The 20037-nt window shown below is 39.2% G+C and overlaps 6 protein-coding genes across 7 annotated transcripts; 3 read left to right on the top strand and 3 right to left on the bottom strand.

Moving 5' to 3' along the window:
• Positions 1 to 46: 46 nt before the first annotated feature.
• On the top strand, positions 47 to 3594 carry LOC306822625 (uncharacterized protein; the record flags this gene model as incomplete). The annotated part of the gene is made up of 4 exons (XM_079341745.1): positions 47 to 665; positions 760 to 856; positions 1417 to 1914; positions 2075 to 3594. The coding sequence occupies exons 3-4, from the start codon at positions 1440 to 1442 to the stop codon at positions 3592 to 3594; spliced, it is 1995 nt and encodes a 664-aa protein (XP_079197871.1). The 5' UTR covers positions 47 to 665; positions 760 to 856; positions 1417 to 1439.
• A 1690-nt stretch (positions 3595 to 5284) lies between these two features.
• On the top strand, positions 5285 to 7767 carry sirt4 (sirtuin 4). Its single transcript, XM_079340444.1, has 4 exons — positions 5285 to 5414; positions 5680 to 6155; positions 6660 to 6954; positions 7059 to 7767. The coding sequence occupies exons 2-4, from the start codon at positions 5680 to 5682 to the stop codon at positions 7209 to 7211; spliced, it is 924 nt and encodes a 307-aa protein (XP_079196570.1). The 5' UTR covers positions 5285 to 5414; the 3' UTR covers positions 7212 to 7767.
• Positions 7768 to 9036: 1269 nt separating this feature from the next.
• On the bottom strand, positions 9037 to 9860 carry cUnh1orf74 (chromosome Un C1orf74 homolog; the record flags this gene model as incomplete). The annotated part of the gene is made up of 1 exon (XM_079341183.1): positions 9037 to 9860. One exon carries the CDS (start codon positions 9858 to 9860, stop codon positions 9078 to 9080), a length of 783 nt encoding a protein of 260 aa, XP_079197309.1. The 3' UTR covers positions 9037 to 9077.
• Positions 9861 to 9884: 24 nt separating this feature from the next.
• Positions 9885 to 11356, bottom strand: tomm6 (translocase of outer mitochondrial membrane 6 homolog (yeast)). Its single transcript, XM_079341187.1, has 4 exons — positions 11184 to 11356; positions 10241 to 10358; positions 10102 to 10122; positions 9885 to 10071 (listed from the first exon to the last, which is right to left on the bottom strand). The coding sequence occupies exons 1-2, from the start codon at positions 11279 to 11281 to the stop codon at positions 10262 to 10264; spliced, it is 195 nt and encodes a 64-aa protein (XP_079197313.1). The 5' UTR covers positions 11282 to 11356; the 3' UTR covers positions 9885 to 10071; positions 10102 to 10122; positions 10241 to 10261.
• Positions 11333 to 14063, top strand: uqcc2 (ubiquinol-cytochrome c reductase complex assembly factor 2). Its single transcript, XM_079341186.1, has 4 exons — positions 11333 to 11565; positions 13272 to 13346; positions 13734 to 13800; positions 13890 to 14063. The coding sequence occupies exons 1-4, from the start codon at positions 11428 to 11430 to the stop codon at positions 13994 to 13996; spliced, it is 387 nt and encodes a 128-aa protein (XP_079197312.1). The 5' UTR covers positions 11333 to 11427; the 3' UTR covers positions 13997 to 14063.
• Positions 14064 to 14582: 519 nt separating this feature from the next.
• Positions 14583 to 16981, bottom strand: tspo (translocator protein). 2 transcript variants are annotated; one of them, XM_079341185.1, is made up of 4 exons: positions 16873 to 16981; positions 15662 to 15837; positions 15426 to 15564; positions 14583 to 15299 (listed from the first exon to the last, which is right to left on the bottom strand). In XM_079341185.1, the coding sequence occupies exons 2-4, from the start codon at positions 15832 to 15834 to the stop codon at positions 15126 to 15128; spliced, it is 486 nt and encodes a 161-aa protein (XP_079197311.1). In that variant the 5' UTR covers positions 15835 to 15837; positions 16873 to 16981; the 3' UTR covers positions 14583 to 15125. The 2 variants fall into 2 exon arrangements, with proteins under 2 accessions (XP_079197311.1, XP_079197310.1); XM_079341184.1 differs by having other exon boundaries at positions 16584 to 16970.
• Positions 16982 to 20037: the final 3056 nt, after the last annotated feature.

Below are 20037 nucleotides of genomic sequence, written 5' to 3' on the forward strand. Positions count from 1 at the left end.
TTAACTTCCCCAGTCTGCCTTAAAGAGCCAGGCATGTGCTACTGAGGGCCTCCCCCTGTTCTCCCCACAACAAACTACCTCTCGCCCATCTTAAGGTGGACCAGCACAGATGTACTGTGTTAATAGGATATCTCCTTTACACACTGGATAGGAAGGAGTTAATTCCCACACTCAGTGCAGACTATCTGCGATTCTGCCAGGGATATGGTGGGGTTGATGGCGATATTTATCATACACATGTATAAATATAAATTCATATGCTATCAACATGTTTCTACAGACCGCTTATAGAAAACAAAAACAAAAGAGAAATAATCTTGGGAACTCACAAGGCGTGCAAATTCATTTGAATATATAGCATTTATATCACATGACTATAACCAACAATTCAAGCATTCTATGGCCTATTGGCCTACTATTTTGACTCTCACTTGCTACTTAAGAATCTTAATGTAATCCCTAACAGATTTACCTCGACAAGTTTTGCAGAAAGATGCAGATGAGGTTTGTTGTCTTGTATGAATAGAAAGTCATTTATTCACATTTATCATCGAAATATGTCAAGACAATAACCTGCAAATCCATTACTCAGGCTCCATCACTAAACATTTTGCAGGTGACATCAGGATGGGAGGCTGCCAAGTAGCCAGCAGGTGCAGTAATTGGTAGGAGACAGGTGCTTCCAGGCTAGATGGCTGTAAACATGGCCTTAAATCCAATGTGTGCACTTACTGTAATGCTCTTTATGCACAACGTCAGAAATCAGATGGCACACAACAGACTTTTTACAGCTAGAGACAATGAAGAGCTGCCTGTGACACACTAACAGGAAGCAGATCACTAAAAGGCTTAACAGGTATATCTAAATTATCTACTTTGATTCATTATTTGTTAGTTTTTGCTTAAATTATAGGAGCTACTATTTTGTCAATGAGATATTGTTTTGGTATTTTTGGTGAATTACTTTTAGTCATGGTTTGATAGGTGGCTAAATTCCACTTCAAATTGCATGTAAATCTTTATTGATAGAGTGTTTTATATGACAAATATGATCAGAAATATTTTTAAAAAAAACATTAATTCACTGTCTCAGTTCCCCTTAAGGTTACATTTTGGAAATCAAATCACCTGTGACAACTGTTAAATCATGCTGGGAATAACATAATATGCTTTACACTTGTTCTGTGTTGCACTTGTATAATTTAGGTCTTTACTCTTTACTCAAACTATCATCAGCAGACGTTGTGAAGTGACTCCCCAGATTACATGTGGGAATTACCCTCCTTTTTAGGATTGAAGCACGAGATTAATTATCTGGGAATCTGTTTGACTCTCTACCTCTTAAGTCTTTATTTGAGCTCGGTCACAGTTGTTGGAAGCCTAGATTAAACGTTCCTCTTCCATGTTCTTCTACAGGTCTTTTGGATTTTTCAACAAAAATGGGGTTTTCTTCTTTGCTCTATATTACGCTTACACTAACACTACCTCTCTCATCACTTGGAAGCATTATTCAAACCGCAAATTTACTGGACAAATCTACTGATCACCAAATTAATGACCCATTCATCTTCGACAGTAGAGATATCTTACATTCAGAGAGTAAAGGCGACTCTTTGGAGGGCAGTGGACCTACTAGTGATGGTACAGCGTTGAAGCTCATCGATCAAGATGCCATTCCAGAGGAGCATGATCAAGTCGGCAATAAAAACCCTTCTGGACCAGACATCACATTAAGTAAAACACAGGCTTTCACTCTACCCCACTCTGGGGCTGGTGACCCAGAAGAGGACAAGGCTCATCATTCCAGTGTGCATATTATGTCAGAGGGCACTCTCATAGAAGACAGCCTCTCTGCAGCTGAAGAACAGTTAGAAAAGAGAGAATCATCCAACGTTGATGAAGACCTTCTGGATCGTAAGTCAACATTTGACAGTAGATCAAGGTTAAGACTTTCTGTGAACCCTAGAATCCCAATAGTTCTTCAAAAGGAAAATGTAATGTTTTTTGGAAAATTATCTTTATTAGCAAATCCCTTTCATTAAACAAACTTTCTCTCTCTCTCCTTGTCTTTTAGCTTGGGAGAGCCCTAGACACCCAGTTCAAAACAACGTATTTACGTCCCTCACCAAGCAGGACTTGTCAGGACCTGGGGTATCATGTGTACTCGGTCCTTGTGTTGTTTTTACAAACTTTAATGGAACCAATCTGCTTTGGGATGATATGAGGCGCACACTGGCATTTGCATGGGAGCTGCATGTCTTTGGATCAGCAAGTCTTTTCATATTGATAGCAGTTTTGGCGATTATAGGAACAGCTGGCGCATGCACCCGACCTCGTCCCTTCTGTGATGCCCTGATCCATGCGAACACGCTTCTGATCCTGATTGGTACTCTGCGCAGTGTCCTCCTCCTACTAGATCCTTATGGCACCCGTCAGGTCCTGTCTCGAGCGACTCTGGTAGCACTGCATAATGTTCCCCTTCAGCTCCTTCTGTGGGCACAGGTTTCTCTAGCTCTGGTCACACTCAGAGGGTTGAATCTGATGTTTTTCCCTCTAAAGCTGCATCGCCCATGGGTGGTTGCAGTGCTGGCGATATTAATATGTACTTCATTATTTGTGGCAGATCTTTTTTCTTCAACTTTGTCCCCTGCTTTTCCTCTTTTGCTACAGACCATTTCCCTCTGTTGGGGCCTCCCATTTTGCATTTTAATCCTCATTAAGTCTTTCTCTCATTTACATCCTTCATTTATGTCCCCTGTCCCTCAGTGGGTTCCTTCACAGAGGATTGAAAGGCGGGCAAAGCAAGTTACAGCAGTGTGCGCCTTCCTGGGGGTTCTATGCTGCAGCCTCCAGGTGTATAGTCTCCTTTGGCTTTATGGACTACTGGGGAACTGGAGGCGCTTTGGCTGGGGCTGGTGGCTTAGTCAGTTTTCCGCCCGAATTCTTGAGGTATCTTGGGGGTTTTCTTTACTTGTCCTAGGTTCCTGGATCTTCTGGACACCCTCTATGGTTCAATCAAGGGGTGATCCTGAGCAGAGCAGAAGTGAGACATCTAAAAAGCTTGATGAGAAAAGCTTGTGGGCTTCTGTCTTGGCCCACATCCAGAGAGGAGCATTAACAAAATCTGAAAAATCTTGGGAAGACCTCATGCCTAGCAACTGGGCAATGTATAACCTGAAAAGAACAGGATTCAACAATAGTGCAATGTCTCCATATGATGATCCTCTATCAACCATTACATCAGAATACAAGTCGGAGCTTTGTTGCAATACCAGCTCCTCTGACTCTCAGGCTGCAATATTGTGGCAAAAAAAAGTGAGTGAGCGTGATTGCATTCTTTCACTTATAGAGTTTGACATAGGTCCTCCTTCTCCTATCAACCTTAGACAAGTTAACCATGCCGCCCCTCACATCCCCACAGGTGATGTTAGCTGCTGTTGGAAAATGAACACAGAGTCTAATCAGCCCCTACAGTCACCCTGTTCTGCTTATTGTGATGGTGATGTTTGGTCTCAAGCACATTGGACGGAAGAGTCTAATTCAGCAGGGATGTTTCTACAAGACTGGTCTGATGACGATGTTACTGACCTCTGAGCTGTCTACTACTGGACTCCTCTTCATCATCTACCGTTCATGAAGTTGTTATTATTCACAATATTCAATTGACGATGATTTGGTAAGCTGAAAGCAATTTAAATATAAATAATAATTGAACTCAAGGTAACAGAAACTTGGAACTCAGTCTACATCTCTCCTCTGACTTTATTACATACATGTTATCTATCTTTACTGGCATTTATTCAGATCACTGCTGCTGCTAGGTACCTCTGTATGAAATTGACATGATTGGATGTTGTTATATTGTTTGTAAATAAAAATTGTTCATTAATTGTGTGGAGAATAGGCTTTTTATTCTCACAATGAGCGGGAATCATTTCTTATGGTTTTTTATGTAGCAAAGTTTGCAGAGAACACCAACACCGATTTCTTTCCCATCCTTTATACCAACATTATTATTATAATGAATAAATATTTAATAATTAAATTGTAATATATATTATAAATACTAAATAATGAAGGAACATCTTGTTGACACAAGCCTCAATTTTTTGTCAAACTTTTATGTATTGATCAAGGGAATGGAATTGATGAGTCGTAGTTGTGTACCCTATCTTGGGATAGATTTGGCTCCACAGTGTCTGGTTTTAAATATATGGTTCCAGCACAACAGTTCAATTGCCTTCTAGTTTGAACAAATAGAGCGTTGTAAAAATGTTAAATAATCAATGTGATCCAATGAATCTGATCCAAGACAGCCTACTAACGCTGATGATTTCCATCTGGCATCGCCTGACTGATTTAAACCCTGATTAAAATACATTAACTATAATTAGTTTAACAAGAGGTGAAATTGCTTCCCTGATTACTTATTTCCATGTGTCAACACACAGTTTGCAGTTTTAAGGTTTTTCTGGTTTTATAGCTCTTAAATATATTTATAATCAGTGAATGTCTATGAAATTTGAGAAAGAGAGATTTTTTTAAATATATTTTAAGTATATAATATTTTATCTGACTTGAGTTGCTGTAAACCTCTCTGCCTAATGCATTCACTGACTGGCAACTGTATCTTGAATTGAATCATTTAAATCAATAAAACAGCTAGCAGCCTATCTGTTGTTGTTGAGTAATTTATGTTGAACACAGCCCGACCCCAAATCCAGTTTTCCAGTTTGATGTTCCTGCTCTATAGAGTCTATATCTATCTATCTATCTATCTATCTATCTATCTATCTATCTATCTATCTATCTATCTATCTATATATATATATATATATATATATATATATATATATATATATATATATATATATATATATATGAGGAGTCGAAATGTATCTTGGGATATTACTCAGCCACACACTGCCACCTGTCTGAGAGTAGCTGCGTATTTATCATTATTACATACAGTATGATCTAAAAATTAAATTTGAAAAAACCTCAAAACAACTGAGTTAAGAGAAAAATCCTGCCCTTAAGATATTTTCATATTATATAGTTTTAATTTAACAGGTGTGTATTTTTTTGGGACATAACTTTCAGGAATAACTTAAAAATAATGATGAAATAAGGCTTTATTTCGTTCTTACATAATATTATACATTTTATGTATGCTTTGACAAAGTAAAAGTATTGAACACACTGATAACCTTGAGTTTAAAATCTCCCAACGCAGATATGTTTGGTGTTACATCTAAACTGGCATTTCCTGTTTCTGCCATAGTAAGGTTCCCGTGTTATGTCACTTTTTTTGTTGTGATCGGACTTGCTATTGAACCAACACCTTGCGGCTCCTGATACAAAGTCACTACAGTTAGGTTAAACTGTGTTTTTCTTCGTCACTCAAAACTAAGGTACAGTAGATAACATAGCCGAACAGAGATACTTTACTTGTTAGATAATATTAATACGTCAGCTAGAAGATGCACTTTTAAAAGTACTATTTTCACTCTTTCTTGCTATATTACAATAATATACAACATAATATTGTTACAAGTCGTGGTAGCTTAGTAGCTACCTTGCTGTTAGCATTCAGTGACCTGGTTGTTAAATAATGTGTATTTAAACATTTGATTATATATTGTATTCAGTATGTAATCTGTCCTTGTCATGTCGTAGATGAAATTGCCATGGCAGATTCTATTCCTGCACACAGCACCTGTCAGGAAATCATCTGCAGGTGTGGTGAACTTCGTCCCTGTCTGCAGCTCCACTGACTCTACCTCCCGTGAGCTGCTGCAGGACTTTGTGTCCCGATCAGCACGCCTGTTTGTCATCACTGGAGCAGGACTCTCTACAGAGTCAGGGATCCCAGATTATCGCTCAGAGGGGGTCGGACTGTATGCTCGTACCGACAGACGACCCATGCAGCACGCAGAGTTTGTCCGCAGTGCCAAGTCCCGTCAGCGCTACTGGGCTCGAAACTTTGTCGGATGGCCGCATTTCTCCTCTCATCAACCGAACTGTGCTCACAAGATCCTGCAGAGATGGGAGGAGAGAGGTAAGGTACACTGGGTGGTTACACAGAATGTGGATGCTCTTCATTCAAAGGCAGGGCAGAAGAGACTGACTGAGCTCCATGGCTGTGCACACAGGTGAGAAATACATCCTCTGATATGTCAGTCATGATTATGTGCTTTCAGTATGTTGGGATTAGAGTCTCATTTACGTTTGGTCTGGGATTCATGGCACATGAAAGGCTGTAATTGCCTCATATTGGGTACATTACAAGCCACTCATTTTAAAGGAGTTTGAACAGTACTAATTAATGATACAACCTTGTATTTAAATGATTTGGTTTAACAAAATTGCATGTTAAAATCAGCATTTCTTTCGAATAAAAAGAGTCGTGGTCACTCGCCATGGATTACCTATAGACCTCAATTGTACCACTTTACTTATTGTACATGTGTTTTCCTGGTATATAATCTAGTTAGACAAATATTTGTCCACAGTTAGGGCCTCTGAATCACAAACTAAATTCCATTCAAAGTGATTGTATGAAATGAACTGTCCCTTTACGTCACCATCTCTTTGCCTATCCTGTTAAAACCTTTGAAGAGTGAATGTAAATATTCATATTCCATATCTGTCCTCAGGGTGATGTGTCTGGGCTGTGGTGTCATCTCATCGAGGGAGGCGCTCCAGAAGCGATTTTTAGCTCTGAACCCAGAGTGGAGTGCGCAGGCGAGTGGAGTGGCTCCCGATGGTGACGTCTTCTTAGACGACGAGCAGGTCCTTCATTTCAGAGTCCCATCCTGCGAGCACTGTGGGGGAATACTAAAACCTGAGGTCACATTCTTCGGAGACACTGTGAACAAAGCGACCGTACAGTTTGTGCACGACAGACTGGCAGAGTCGGATGCTGTGCTTGTTGTGGGCTCTTCGTTACAGGCAGGTTTTAGTTAAACGTGACTCACAGGGCAAAGTAAGAACTTTTACGATATAAGACTTCTGGGATTTCATTTTTAATTGTGTTCTTCTCTGTTATTCCCAAGGTGTATTCGGGATACAGGTTTTTACTGGCAGCAAGTGATAGAAAAATACCAGTTGCCATCCTGAACATTGGGTCGACGAGGGCAGACCACCTGGCCCAGCTGAAAGTGAGCGGCCGCTGTGGTGAGGTGCTGTCCGTCATTCAGCCTCTCTGACTGTCAGTCTGGACTTCCTGCATTAAGTTTTCTCAAAGGGCTGTCCAAGCTACCTCAGATTTCAACTGTAAAACCAACTCCAGGATGTGGATTGCATCTTGACCGCTCTTCATGGAGAATGTTTAATCTTTCTTCAAAGCAGAGCAGAAACGGAAAACATATTTATTCTATGCAGAACAATCTGAAGTCAAAACAATAAATTGTCTGAATAGAAACATTTTTAATATTAGCAAATGTTTGCTACTACAAGCGATTAGTATCATAGAGCTGATACTTTGGTTCTGCCAGGAGAAACTAAAGGACTGAAGTTATACTGGATCACAGAATATGTGCAATAAACAATGCAGCATGTGTGCTTCACTACCTGAAGGCTTTGGGTGGAAAACTAAAATTGCAACTTTGGATGTGGTTGATAGTTTGTTTCCTGCTGTTCTTCAGTGATGTTGCTAGTTAATAAGGAGAAAGACACTATAAGATGTTTGAGGAAGTTCAAATCATGTCCTCGATAGACTCAATTTTAGGGTCTAAAGAGATAATAAAACATGTATAACACTCAGCTGTGTGTGAAGTGTGTGTCAAGAAACAGATTGACCTCATGTATATCTCTGACTTCATCGACATAAACACTGTACATTTTAAATGCTAACAATTGACAGATTGGACCCTTATTCTGTTTTGAACACATGAATGCTTATGGCGGTTGTCTGTGAAGCTGTGGATCTTAATTTACTGGTTTTAAAGATTTATTTTTTGGTCTTTTGCCTTTTTTTATTTTTTGTTTTTATTAGAGGGACAGGACAGTGGATAGAGACAGAAATCAGGGAGAGAGTGGGGATTGACATGCGGGAGGGGAGCCACAGGTTGGGGTCGAGCACCGGCCGCCCGTGTTAAGGACTGCTGCCTCCATACATGGGGACGCACGCACTGAACACTGCCACACCAGTGCCCCAATTTACTGGTTTCAGATGTTCACATATTCTGGCAAAAAAAACAATTTTCTTCTCTAATTTTATATATATATATATATAAAACCTAAATACGAAACTGTCAAAGTGGAGCAAAACACGACATGACATAAAACGAAATGCTTCGTTCAGGTTAGTAATATGAGGCACTGCTTGTATCTGCTCACAATACATTATCGTATCAGCAGTAATAATGGTTACAATAATACTAGTGTATGATAAATAGCCAAGATGAAATGATGACACATAAGATTGGATTACTTGGTGAAAGAATCCGTGTAGAAATATAAAGTAGCCTGATTATGCAGGAGGAGGGGATTATGACTGATTGTAGAAGAAATATTTCAACTCAGTTTACAGAGCAGAGCTGATCAGACTTCAACCTTTTATCGCAGCCACTGTAGTTTGATTGAAATATTCTCACTCCTGTACGCCTGCTCTTCTTCAATGTGAAAAATAATCTGAAGACTGGATGAACTGCTGCTACGTCTGTATGGAGTGAACTTATCATGACTGGTAATAATAAAGTCAATTATCCAGCCTCACCTGAAACTGAAACATGATGCAGAGAAAAGATAATTACACTTAAGTATGGACCTAACTCACTGCAGGAAAAGTTACTCATTTAAGTGGGAATACAGCAGAGGAACTAATAGTATTTATTTTTGGTTATTTTGTTTTCTTGAAACCACATTTATGGGGAATCTTTTCTCATACATTATTTATTGTATCCCAAGTTTTTAAATATTTCTATGTTTCTTGTCATTTCTGTCATTGTTCAGGTTTTGTGTGTCTGACAGGGTTTTACAACTGCACATTCAGAAATAATCATCTGTTTTATGTAGTTCAAATAAACTAAATGAATCTTGAACGGTTTATTTGAAAGACAAACATAATAGCATCACAAACAGACAGAGGGCAGAGTGACCGTTGACTGACAAACGGTGAGATCCTTCAGCACATCTTGCTGCTGAAATCTTTCCTGTAGAGAAAAACTCCAGTTTTCCAGCTTTTGTTGCATCTCTTCAAGAAGAACAGCCGGGACGCTGAAGGAGTAGAGACAACATCTGTGGCCCGTCTGCCATGTTGCTGAAGCTGTAGTCACCGTCAGGGGGGTCATACACAAACAGTTTTCAAAGCTCTTGTTCTGATCAAACCAGTATGTGACAGGGTAACCCAATAAAAGACCAAACACTGTGCACAGGTTCCACTCCTCTGATTTTTCTCCAACAGTATGAGGTTTTTTAGTCTCCTTCAGGCCTTCGATTACTCTAAGGAGTAGCAGTAAATCTTGTGTCATGCTCTTCAGCTCTGTTCTGAGAGGGTCAGCGATGGTGGGCTTCTCCAGCGTGTGACAAACATCAACAACAGCCACATTTCCATAATGAATCAGCTGCTCTAAATGAAATCTGGCAACAACTGGATTTACAATGAGAGTGTTTCCATTTAAATCCAATGTGAGGAGGGATTGAGACACAAGCTGGGAGGATTGCAGGGAGCTCAAATACTGCTGCACCTGATCAACACTTGCTGCGTTGCTGTCATACAATATAGCCGGTTTCAATCCCACATCTAAGGCTGAGACCTGAGTAGCCAGGTCTAGACTCTGGGAGACTGACAGGGATTTTCTACCTGCAGACAGACACCGACGAGCGGCAGCAACAAAGAGCTCCTGAGTGGACATAGCAGGGAGATCACATGACACAAGTCAAATGTAAAAAAGAAAAAGAAAATTTAAAGACTGAACACATTTTGAGGGTTTTAAAAAAAAACAATTATTCCAAACCTATTTCCGGAATATAACAAGAACAAAGACCTGTCTGAATGTACATTATTCTCTTTAGATATTTAACAGAAACGTGAAACTAATTCAGATTAACAGGATCATTTTTTCATGTAAAACTTTCATTCTTATCCATTATTTCTTCTCTGTTGGTCCAAGACACCTAAATGAAGAAAAAAATGACAAGTCAAAGAGTTAAAACAAGTGTAACCATGGCATCACAAAAAAAGCTTAAATCAGCTAATTACTTTAAAGTAAATGAGTACAAATCATGATCTTACCATCATCCTGGTTTTGAAGAGTTATGTAACAGGCTGAGGAGACATGAGGTCAAAATCGGACAAATTTCTTGCAACCCAAACACCAGCTGCAAACAAGCCCAGGTTGACCAGAAGATTCCTGAAGACAAAAAGGGTTTTACTTTTACAGACATTTAATTATATTTAAAAGTGCTGCATTTATACACAAACAATGTAAAACACAACAACACTAGGCCAGTTGAAATTATAAGTACTCCCCAGTGAGTCCTGCTGGACAAACTGTCCACAGGGCCCTGGTATAAATGTGCATAGTTTGTCTGAACTTGAAAAAAAAAAAAAAAAAAAAGAGGGCATGATATGGAAACAAAACCCCAAAAATACATAGCCATCCTGAGATTGATAAGTATAGATAAGGTACATATTTTAAGAAGTTCAACTGCAATTAAAAACGAAAAATAATCACTTTGGATCGTGAGACCACACACATTTAGTCTCTTAAAATACTGTAATAATTCTTCATTACTGTATTCACCTTCAACTACAAGCCTGTCTTAGCAGATATCCATCCAGGAAATTTCTCGACTGCATTTCACAAAAGTGAAAGCCTTCATATTTAGGACTTTAAATTATTTTAAAGTACAACACAAACCCTACTGAGATCCATGTAATAATAACACATGGCTCACAGAGGTCATGCAGTAAATACTCTGTCTTAATGATGCAGGTTCCCCAGCATGATATCCCTTTTTGACACAAACAGTAGGATCTTTCTGAGGCCACGGGAGTTGATGAAATCTTTTCGCTGGTTTGTGATCCAGTATCAATAGTAAAGAATTAACAGGGTTGACTTGCCCAGAAAACTGAGAGACTGGCCGAGGCCGAATCTCACGTTGCTGCAAGGGCAATGATCACACTGTTACACTGAACATTAACCTTAAATATGATCTTATCCACAGTGTCTCACCTTCTGAAGTCGTTTCTATCTGCTGCAAAACGACAAGCTGAACCGATCCAGTCCATCACACCGGGGGAAGAGCCCTTTTTACCGTTTGATTCGCTCATCTTGAAACTGTGCGACAGGAACAGCAAACGAGGGGGGAGCGACAGGAACCGGAAGAATTTTGATGTAGCACACGTACGGCGTGCGATAAAGCACACACTTCAGTCGATTTGCCCAGGTCGATATTTAATTTAATTTAACTCCAAAGATGTCTGCCACCAGGTATCGTCGGTTTTTAAAGCTCTGTGAGGAATGGCCTCGGGACGAATCAAAGAAAGGTCGTGATTTGGGGACGTTTTTGCGGCAGAGGGTAGCTTCAGCTTTCCGTGAGGGTGAAAATACTCAGGTACAGAAACAAGCTACATAACACACTGAGCTAATAACAGCCTCGACCTTGACTAGTTTATTCAATGTTTGATATATATTAAAAAAAAACCTTATCTGGTATGTACATAATCATAGTTTTAAGATTGTAGCACATTTTATCGAATAACTGATTTTTTAAGTGAACAAACGGTTATGATGTAAACATTGTTTCATAAGTGACAAAGATAACACTCACAAGTTAAAACACTTTAAAGGAACGTTCACTTATAGCTATAGATCACTGTCTTACAAAAAATATGCATATTTTGATGCTTGTCCTAATTTATTGTAAAGTTAGGGAGATAAGTATTACTGATAAGAAGTTAACAGCAACAACTGATGTCAAAATTGGCATTGCCCAATATTTTGAAATGTTTGCAAAACTTGTGAAGTAGTAGGTTTGAGTGATTACTTTTGAGTTTCATATTTTAATTCAAAATATGATGCTTTTTTTGTGTGCATTATGTAAGGGATGCTGTGTTGAGAGCAGGTTGACATAACGAGAAAGAGATAGTAGTACTTCACATCAGAGTCTTGTCTCAACCTGGAAGAAACAAATCATTTAGCAAAAATTGAAATGCCTCTTGGGGAGCAATAACATTTGCCCAAAGTCAGCGGGATGTGCCATCAGTTCAGTGGTATGGGTTTTGGCTGATGGTATGCCACAAGTTGACCAGCGGTATGTTCAGCAACAGATTAGCCATTTTAAGTATCTCTGGTTACGGTGGCTAGATTAACCTTGTCAGCTGGTAAACGTTTTACTCCGGGCACACTGATATCATTGATCATTACATTTCAATGAATTTTCTTTACTGGTATCCACTGAGATACCAAATAAGCATATTTTCAATCTACACATATGACAAACAGACAAGAGAAACTTCAAATATTCTGTTAATAAAATCATTATGTTGCACTAATGTCATAAAAAGACAAAACGTATATCTGAGGTAGTAAAACATACATGCCATAAAGCAAAACCACTCGTTTTAAATCAGCCTCTGGACTATGGTGGTGGAAGATGGATAGTAATGATCCAACAGATGAGTCTACCAACCTGCACATGATGTTCTGCCTCCTCATCCACAGCCCGTTCTGCTGAATCCCACTGCTACATGCCACTTTTTCATCTCAGTTTACTGCTGCAAATGTTGTCTGCTAAAATCCAGTATATTTGTTTCTACATTAGGACTTTACTCGTACCAACATGCAACTCTGCAGTCTTCTTAATATTAATATACTTGGTTGCTAAAATGAAACTTTGACAGTTCTTGTGATGTAGAAGGGACTTTTTTCTGCTGTATAACTGTCCAAGTCTGCCCCAGTGCTTTGTCTCTAAAACTTCATTTCAAATCTTCTTCAAATCATCCTGAACTTTAAAAGATTATGATACATTGTAGGTGACCTTTATGAAGGTGTCTGTCTTTTAAATGATTACCACTGATTCATGAAGAAACTCTCTGCTAAAGCCAACAGGCACCAATGGATTAAAAAAAACCCATTACTTAAAAAAATATATATTATATAGTAGGGATTCTGTGATATCTGTATTTTCTGTTTTGATGGCACACTATCCTAAAAAGTCTGAAGTTGTTTTTTTCTGTTAGTTTTCAAAAACGTTTACGATCACAATTTGTGTTTCTTGCACTTAACATTTGGTCAATCAATACATTTCTTTCCAACTAGATCTCAGATCCAGAGAAGTGCGACCAGATGTACGACAGTTTGGCCCGCATTAACGCCAGCGTTTACAGACAGCGAGTAAGCGCTCATTCGCATCTCATATGACTGTTTTCTGTACGAAGATGAGCTTTTTAATGAATTCTTTTCTTGTTTATAAACATGTGTTGTTACATTTCTTTCAAAGTCTTCGTTAAAAAGTAACTTCTCCACCATGTTGTCAGAGAGGATGCACCCACTGTTACCTTTTGGTTCCATTCATAACATATTTTATAGTCTGCACAAAGGTTGTTTTTTTTTCTAACTTTATCGAATATATTATACGTACAACTCTATAAACTCTACAGACGCTGTCGTCTTTGGAGAAACAAATCTAAATCAGCTCTACAGCGTCTCCACTGTGTTATTTAATGTGTAGAACACAATGTACAGATTTGCCTATTTGAATGTGTCTGTGTGTGTTTGCAGTTCCCTCGTGTACGTGACACAAGCTTCACTGGAGTCACAGTGGAAGAGTGTAAAGTGCTTTTGTCAGGTACCCCAAATAACCCAAATAATATTGGAACACCGAAGTCTTAATGTAAAGAGTGTGGGTCCAGTAAACTTATATTTGTCATTGCACAGGGAGTGTGCAACAGATGGACGATGAAAGAAAGGGTTTGTGGAAGAAGATGATGGAGAGATTTTCCAAATCACCAGAAGAGGTTCCTGAAAAAGCTCCTGAAAAATAACTTTCCTCTATATTTTTCTTTTTTTCTGTTTTCTTTTCATATATAGAAATAAAGTTTATTGATGTCATCTTTATGGACCTGTTTTTTTTTTTTTTATCATCTATCATGGATTTAACTTATAAAATACAGCATATCTTAATTCCAAAGTCTGAAGAATTGGTGTCTGATGAGGGTTGATTGGTGCAGGAAAATAAGTCCATCCACAAACATTAGACCAGAGGAAACTTAAAGGCTGTTTTCTCTGTAAGTTTAATTATCCTGAGGATATATTAAGATTTTTTAAAGAAATTTGGTTTCAACTTGTTCCCTCGGACATGAAGTATTTAAAATTGAACCATGTTAAGACTATCTTCAGTGTTCTCATTTCACTCACATAAGCTGAAAAAAACCCCCCATTCAAATGATAAAGACCAACCAGACTTAAAGCTCCATACTGAAATCACTTTGTTTCAAGTGATCTGTTCCCCAAAATCTAAGTGCAGGTCACTTACAGCTTCATTTTTATGAACATAATGATGGCAGAAAGTGTTGAAGAATGATTGTATTCACCATGATTCGTTTCAAAATAAATCTTTTTTTCAATATGTATTTGTAACATCAACATGTCCTTCATGAATGCTAACAGAGCCTTTTAAATATAACAAAAAAGATCAAACTAATGCCGTTTTCAACTTAACTGGAAAAACACCAGGAGTATTTAAAAAATCCACAATTAAATGCATGAAGCCTTCATAGAATTGCAGAAATCTTATTTATATACACTTTTTTAATAACAGACCTTTCAAATTTGACTGACTACACATGGAAAAAGATGGATCAGGTTAGTCTTTCAGATTCTTTAACAAACAGTGACACTCCTGTCCAAAGGGGAATATTACACAGTGAGTTCATCATACCCATCCTTATGAAAGCTGTGAACAAACAAGTCTGCTTGACAAACTCTTAAATCTTAAAAAAGGAGTTTTTAACATTGTGTTTTCCACATTTGTCATCAGATATGCAGTTATTAATTGATCTTTGAAAAGCTAGTATAGTAATTTCAACCTTTCGAGCTATCAGTAAGGGATTGATATTCATAGGCTTCAAAAATGAAAGAAGTAGATTTTCTCCAAGCACAGACAATGGTCTCCTACTCTTCTTTTTTCTCAGGGTTGTCTCTCCATATGCAATAATTGAGAGAGGTGGCAAGGCACAGCCATGACAGGTAGGGCGCCATCAGCATTGAGGCTGTGCGGCTGATGGGATACCAAGACGCCATGGTTGCTCCGACGGTCCCAGTGAGAAGAACGATCTCAATCAAAGCCTAAATTGGACAGAAAGAGGGTTTCCAATGAATATGTAGAATAATCAGCTGCACCATATGTTACATCCTTCATAATCATCCTTTTCATTTTTTTAGACACAATTACATCTACATATTGAAATTTACCAATTTCAGCTTGTGTGCACCAAAGAATATGGGAGTCCAGGCCCAGTTCAGAGCTAGCTGCAGCCCATAAAGTCCCAGTGGAACCAGTGCATCCTCAGTGAAGCCTCCAAGCTCTTTCCACACCAGGTAGGAGCCGTACCTGTGTGACGAAGTTTACGAGCATAGGATCATTAAGATTGGAAGCTTTCATCACGTAGAATAAAAGGCTTGTAAAACCCTTTCATCATGGAGCTTACCCCATGCCTGTATAAAGACAAGTCCACACAACAGGGAACGCTGCATTGGGTGGTCGCCATGATGGTTTCTGCAGGGTTTTGTACCAAGTCTTCACCTCTTTACGTGTCACGTAACCTCCATATAGCCCTCCCAGGTGTGGCAGGGCAGTCATTCCAAGCATGGGGAGCCACATGTTCTGAGATAATAATAAAAAAAGGTCATTTCACAGCTGCAGGGTAAAAAAAAAAGTCAAAGTCAAAACATGTTTTGATTATCATCAAGGTTGAAAAGAGAATGGCGTGAATGAACTCAGCTTGTTGTCCTGAGAACCCAAACAAGGTCTGAATCAGGGGAAGAAATCTAGGACAGGTTTTTTTACATTTTTATTATTTTATATCTGAATGACAACATAAAGTGCCGACTGAACATGGTCACCAACGTTAAACTTTAGAGATGTTTTAACCACAGAGCCATATCAGTATCAGAACTCCTGTTTCAGTTCGACTCTGCTTATCTGACCAAGTTTTGCGTTTCTTGAAGATGTGCGCCCAAAACCCTTCATTCATGTGCTGCAGGAAAGCTAGCAGATATATGAATGAGCAAATCTCGCAGTCTCAAATTCGCAAGATTTATAGTAATCGTGGTCGCTGTTGGTTGTCGCAACATGTTTAAACGAAGAGTGTCCTCAGGAAAGCCTCTTTGCTTTAATAAAATTATAATCTAGAAAACTCTAAATTAGCGCGATCAGCAGTTTATGTAATCACCTATTTACTTGTATAACAGACAAGCTCATCTGTCTTTCAGAGGTTAGACATTGTGAAGCACCTATCTCATCAGGGCTTATAAAAACAAGTCTTACATGCTTAAAGTGTCGTTAGCTTTAAGTCACCGATAAAAAATAACATTATTTCATAAAAGTCGTAGATCGTAACCTTCGCTTACCTCTTACTTTTCTTTCAGGTCCTCTGCAAAGTGCGCACAGTATGTATGTTGCTCTGTCAGACTAAACATCTACAGTTAACTCTAGACCCCTGAGCATGCTGCTGTATTGTGATATAATAAGTTTGTTGGACGGGCAGGGTACTATCTTATCTGCAGCACTCTCCTCTGACACGCCCAGAGCAGCACGACACTCAAACACAAGGACGGGTCGCCAGGATAAAGTTAAGAGGTGTCTGCCAGTCGGTGGAGTAGTTTTGTGAGGTGAATAAATATTGTTTTATAACGTTACCGTAGTCCAAAGGTCAGACAATCAGTTCGTTAACGTGTCGTTAACTTCCTGCTTGGTCACTTGACACATATATTTCCGCGTTGCTTATAAAACACACAGCTGGATACGTGATTGGAAGGGAATCAACAGAGATTAAACACCTGTCAAGATCATTCCCCGCCTTGCTCCCAGCGCTCGTTTATTTTGGACGTGTTACAGTTATAGAAATACGTGAAACCCCAAAAGGGTAAATATTGAACCCTATTAAACCCCATGTCGTTAGGGCTAATTACATCACTTAACACTGGGAATATCTGACAAATATTACAAAGGCAACTTTATTCCAACAACATTGACAGTAGGACATTTTCAAATCACATTTTCAAGCTATCTGGCTGTGCTTGGAGCATATTAATCTTTATACAGTCTGTGGTTTGAAGTAGTAAGAAAGTATGCTTCGATGTGTTTTTAAGTGTGACACCATTAAATACTCCTGTGTCCCAACTCCCGAAGATGACCTAAAGCTATAGATCATTGCACACAATAAAAGAAACCAGTGAAAGTCGCAAAAAATATTTTATGGTGTTAAGCATCTTTAATTATCCATTGATGTGTTATAACATTAGCCATCAGTTTGAATTTGTGTTGTCTGACTCTTTTTAAAATGTTATGTGACATCCATCACGATAAGAATGATTGAGCCTCCAGGATTTCCAAGATGCTGAGAGGTGCTAAAATGGTTTTCGGTTTTTCCAACAAATCCAGTGACTTTACTGTTACAAAAGACTATTTTGGTTATCAGGCAGGAGACAGAAACTTTATGGTGTTGTAATAAATTAATCTTGAGAGGCCATTTATTAAATCTTTAGAGACTCATATTAATTTAAATGTAGAATATATTTGGTAAAAATGTGTTTTATTGGAAGATGGATACTGGAAATGTGTTCCCTCAGTGTGCATTATAATGTCAACTACCTGCCCAGTGACTTCAATCTTATTGAATCCATAATGAAAATTATATATTTGGGAGGGATCCCTCTGGAATTCACACCCTACATATTCACTGCTCTGACCTCTGAGTTCTCAGAGAACTGGTTTACACTGGTAACCTAACATCCTTGAAGCATCCGTTTTGGTGAGTATACATAAGCAGGATATTTACGGTCAGTTGTTTAGATCTACAGTGTTTGAAATGGTTTTATCTTGGTCAGAGCTAGTGTTGTGACTGCTGGACTATGGAGGATGTGTCTCCGATGTCAAGCCTGTTTACACCCAATTGCATCCTGAGCACAGATTGAGACCCTTGTTGCACCGTTAGGCAACAAGGGTGGCAATGAGGGAGGCCTTAGAGAAAGGAGCCATTATGGCAGTTTCCCAGTTGAAGGCCAAGATAGCTTTTTTCTTGTTCTTGTTCCCCTATAAACCAGGAAGTGTGAGGCCTATCCTTGATATTAAGGTTCAGTAGAACAGATGCGGTATCAAGGTCTGTATTTGGATACCTGAGACATGACCACCGGCCAGCTGGTACACAGAGCTGATGCTGCTTCACCAATAATGACAAGATTTTGTCGCTGCTGGGCATGATGTCAGCAACTAACCCGTTGTATGTTTGGGCCTCCTTCAACTCTTAATGACTTTGGTGTCCCGCTCCGCAGGCTGCACATGACTGCCAAGGAGCTGAGGGACCTACCAGGGTTCTCTATGCTGGCTCTGCCAGGGGATAAGTCTGGGCTGTGTCCTTTTATGTTAAAGCATTCACAGACATATCCCTGACAGGCTCGGCTGGGACGCTTGACAAAGCCACAGTGGGTGGACTGTTGTCAGGACCAACAAGCCACATCAGCCTGCTAAAGTTGAAGGCAGTTCAGAAGGTTTTGCTACACTTCACACTGCAGCTGTACTGCAAGCATGTGATGGTGAGGTCAGACAATCTGACAGTAGCAAGACTGAACACTACCACAGGTCGTTTATTTCATCTGCACTCAAACTGTTTAACAACATCACCGCCACGTGACTTGGTATAATAATCACCTATATCATTAATGCTGCACAGTGTGTTTTTTTTAGTGTAATCTGATTTGTCTTTCCACAAGTGAAGGTGTATAGTGTTTATGCCTCGTAATATTTAATTATATTGTATGTCTTCCTTTATTTAATTAATGTAAACTTGCTCATAGCTGTCTTTGTAAACTTTTTTGCAATTGATGCTGTTTATATTTCCGGTTGTCCTGTTTCTTGGAGCTACTGTAATAACCAAACGTCAATAAAGGTAATCTATCCCTTATCCTTATCCTTAGTAGCATAGCTGAACAAACATGGGGATCTGAGGTCCCCAGTCTGCATAGGATTGCTTTGGCTGCTGGCTAGAGAAAGTCGACATAAAGTCGAAATGTTTTGCTGCTTACGTTAAATAGTGCAGCTCAACAGGAGTTTTGTTCAAGTGTGAGTACATTTTTTTCAGAAGCCAGCAGAAAAAAGATCATTGGCAGTGTTTGTTGCATATGGCCACAATGAGACAGAGCGAGGAACATGTTTATTTTATGCCTTACAAGATGGTCCGTGCCCAGGATCCTAAGCAGTCAGAACATTGTTTTGGTTTCAGCCTTGTCACTTAGGGGCCCAGCTAGTCCATATATTCTGACGGCATTTGCGTCCTGTGTGGTAACTAATTGCGAGGACCATTAGAGGGCAGAGCATGTACAAATTAAAATAGTTACTGGAGGTTGCTCTGATTCCAGTATGTAGCCCTCTAAGTGCAGGCCTAGCTTGCCCTTTGTTTAATGATGCTGCTATTCTCCATAGGGAGATGAGTAATGTAAGTGTGGGAGTTATAAGAACTTAACTACCCTTTAATTTGGCAGTGAGTAAAAATTGTCTCAGGGTTTCGAGGTGGAGCCTATAAACCACAAAGGTGAAGCTGGGGGCTGAGGGCGATGCACATAGTCACAAAACTGGAGTTGCATCCCGTAACTATTACTTTTACGTCACAACAATCGCTTAAAAGCCAACAAAGTTATACTGAAGGGAATGATTATGGCCATGAGCTCGGAAGCTGACACATGGCAGGCTAGCTTGGCATAACAGCTTGTGAATAGTTACTATTGGGCAGATTGGCAAAGTGCAGTTTATAGTTTCTACTCGGTATGTAAACAAACTGCAGCTTGTGAATAAAAGTTAAACTTTTAT

The sequence above is a fragment of the Symphodus melops genome (genome assembly GCF_947650265.1).
Source record: "Symphodus melops genome assembly, chromosome: 4".
In the NCBI taxonomy this organism is placed as follows: domain Eukaryota; kingdom Metazoa; phylum Chordata; class Actinopteri; order Labriformes; family Labridae; genus Symphodus; species Symphodus melops.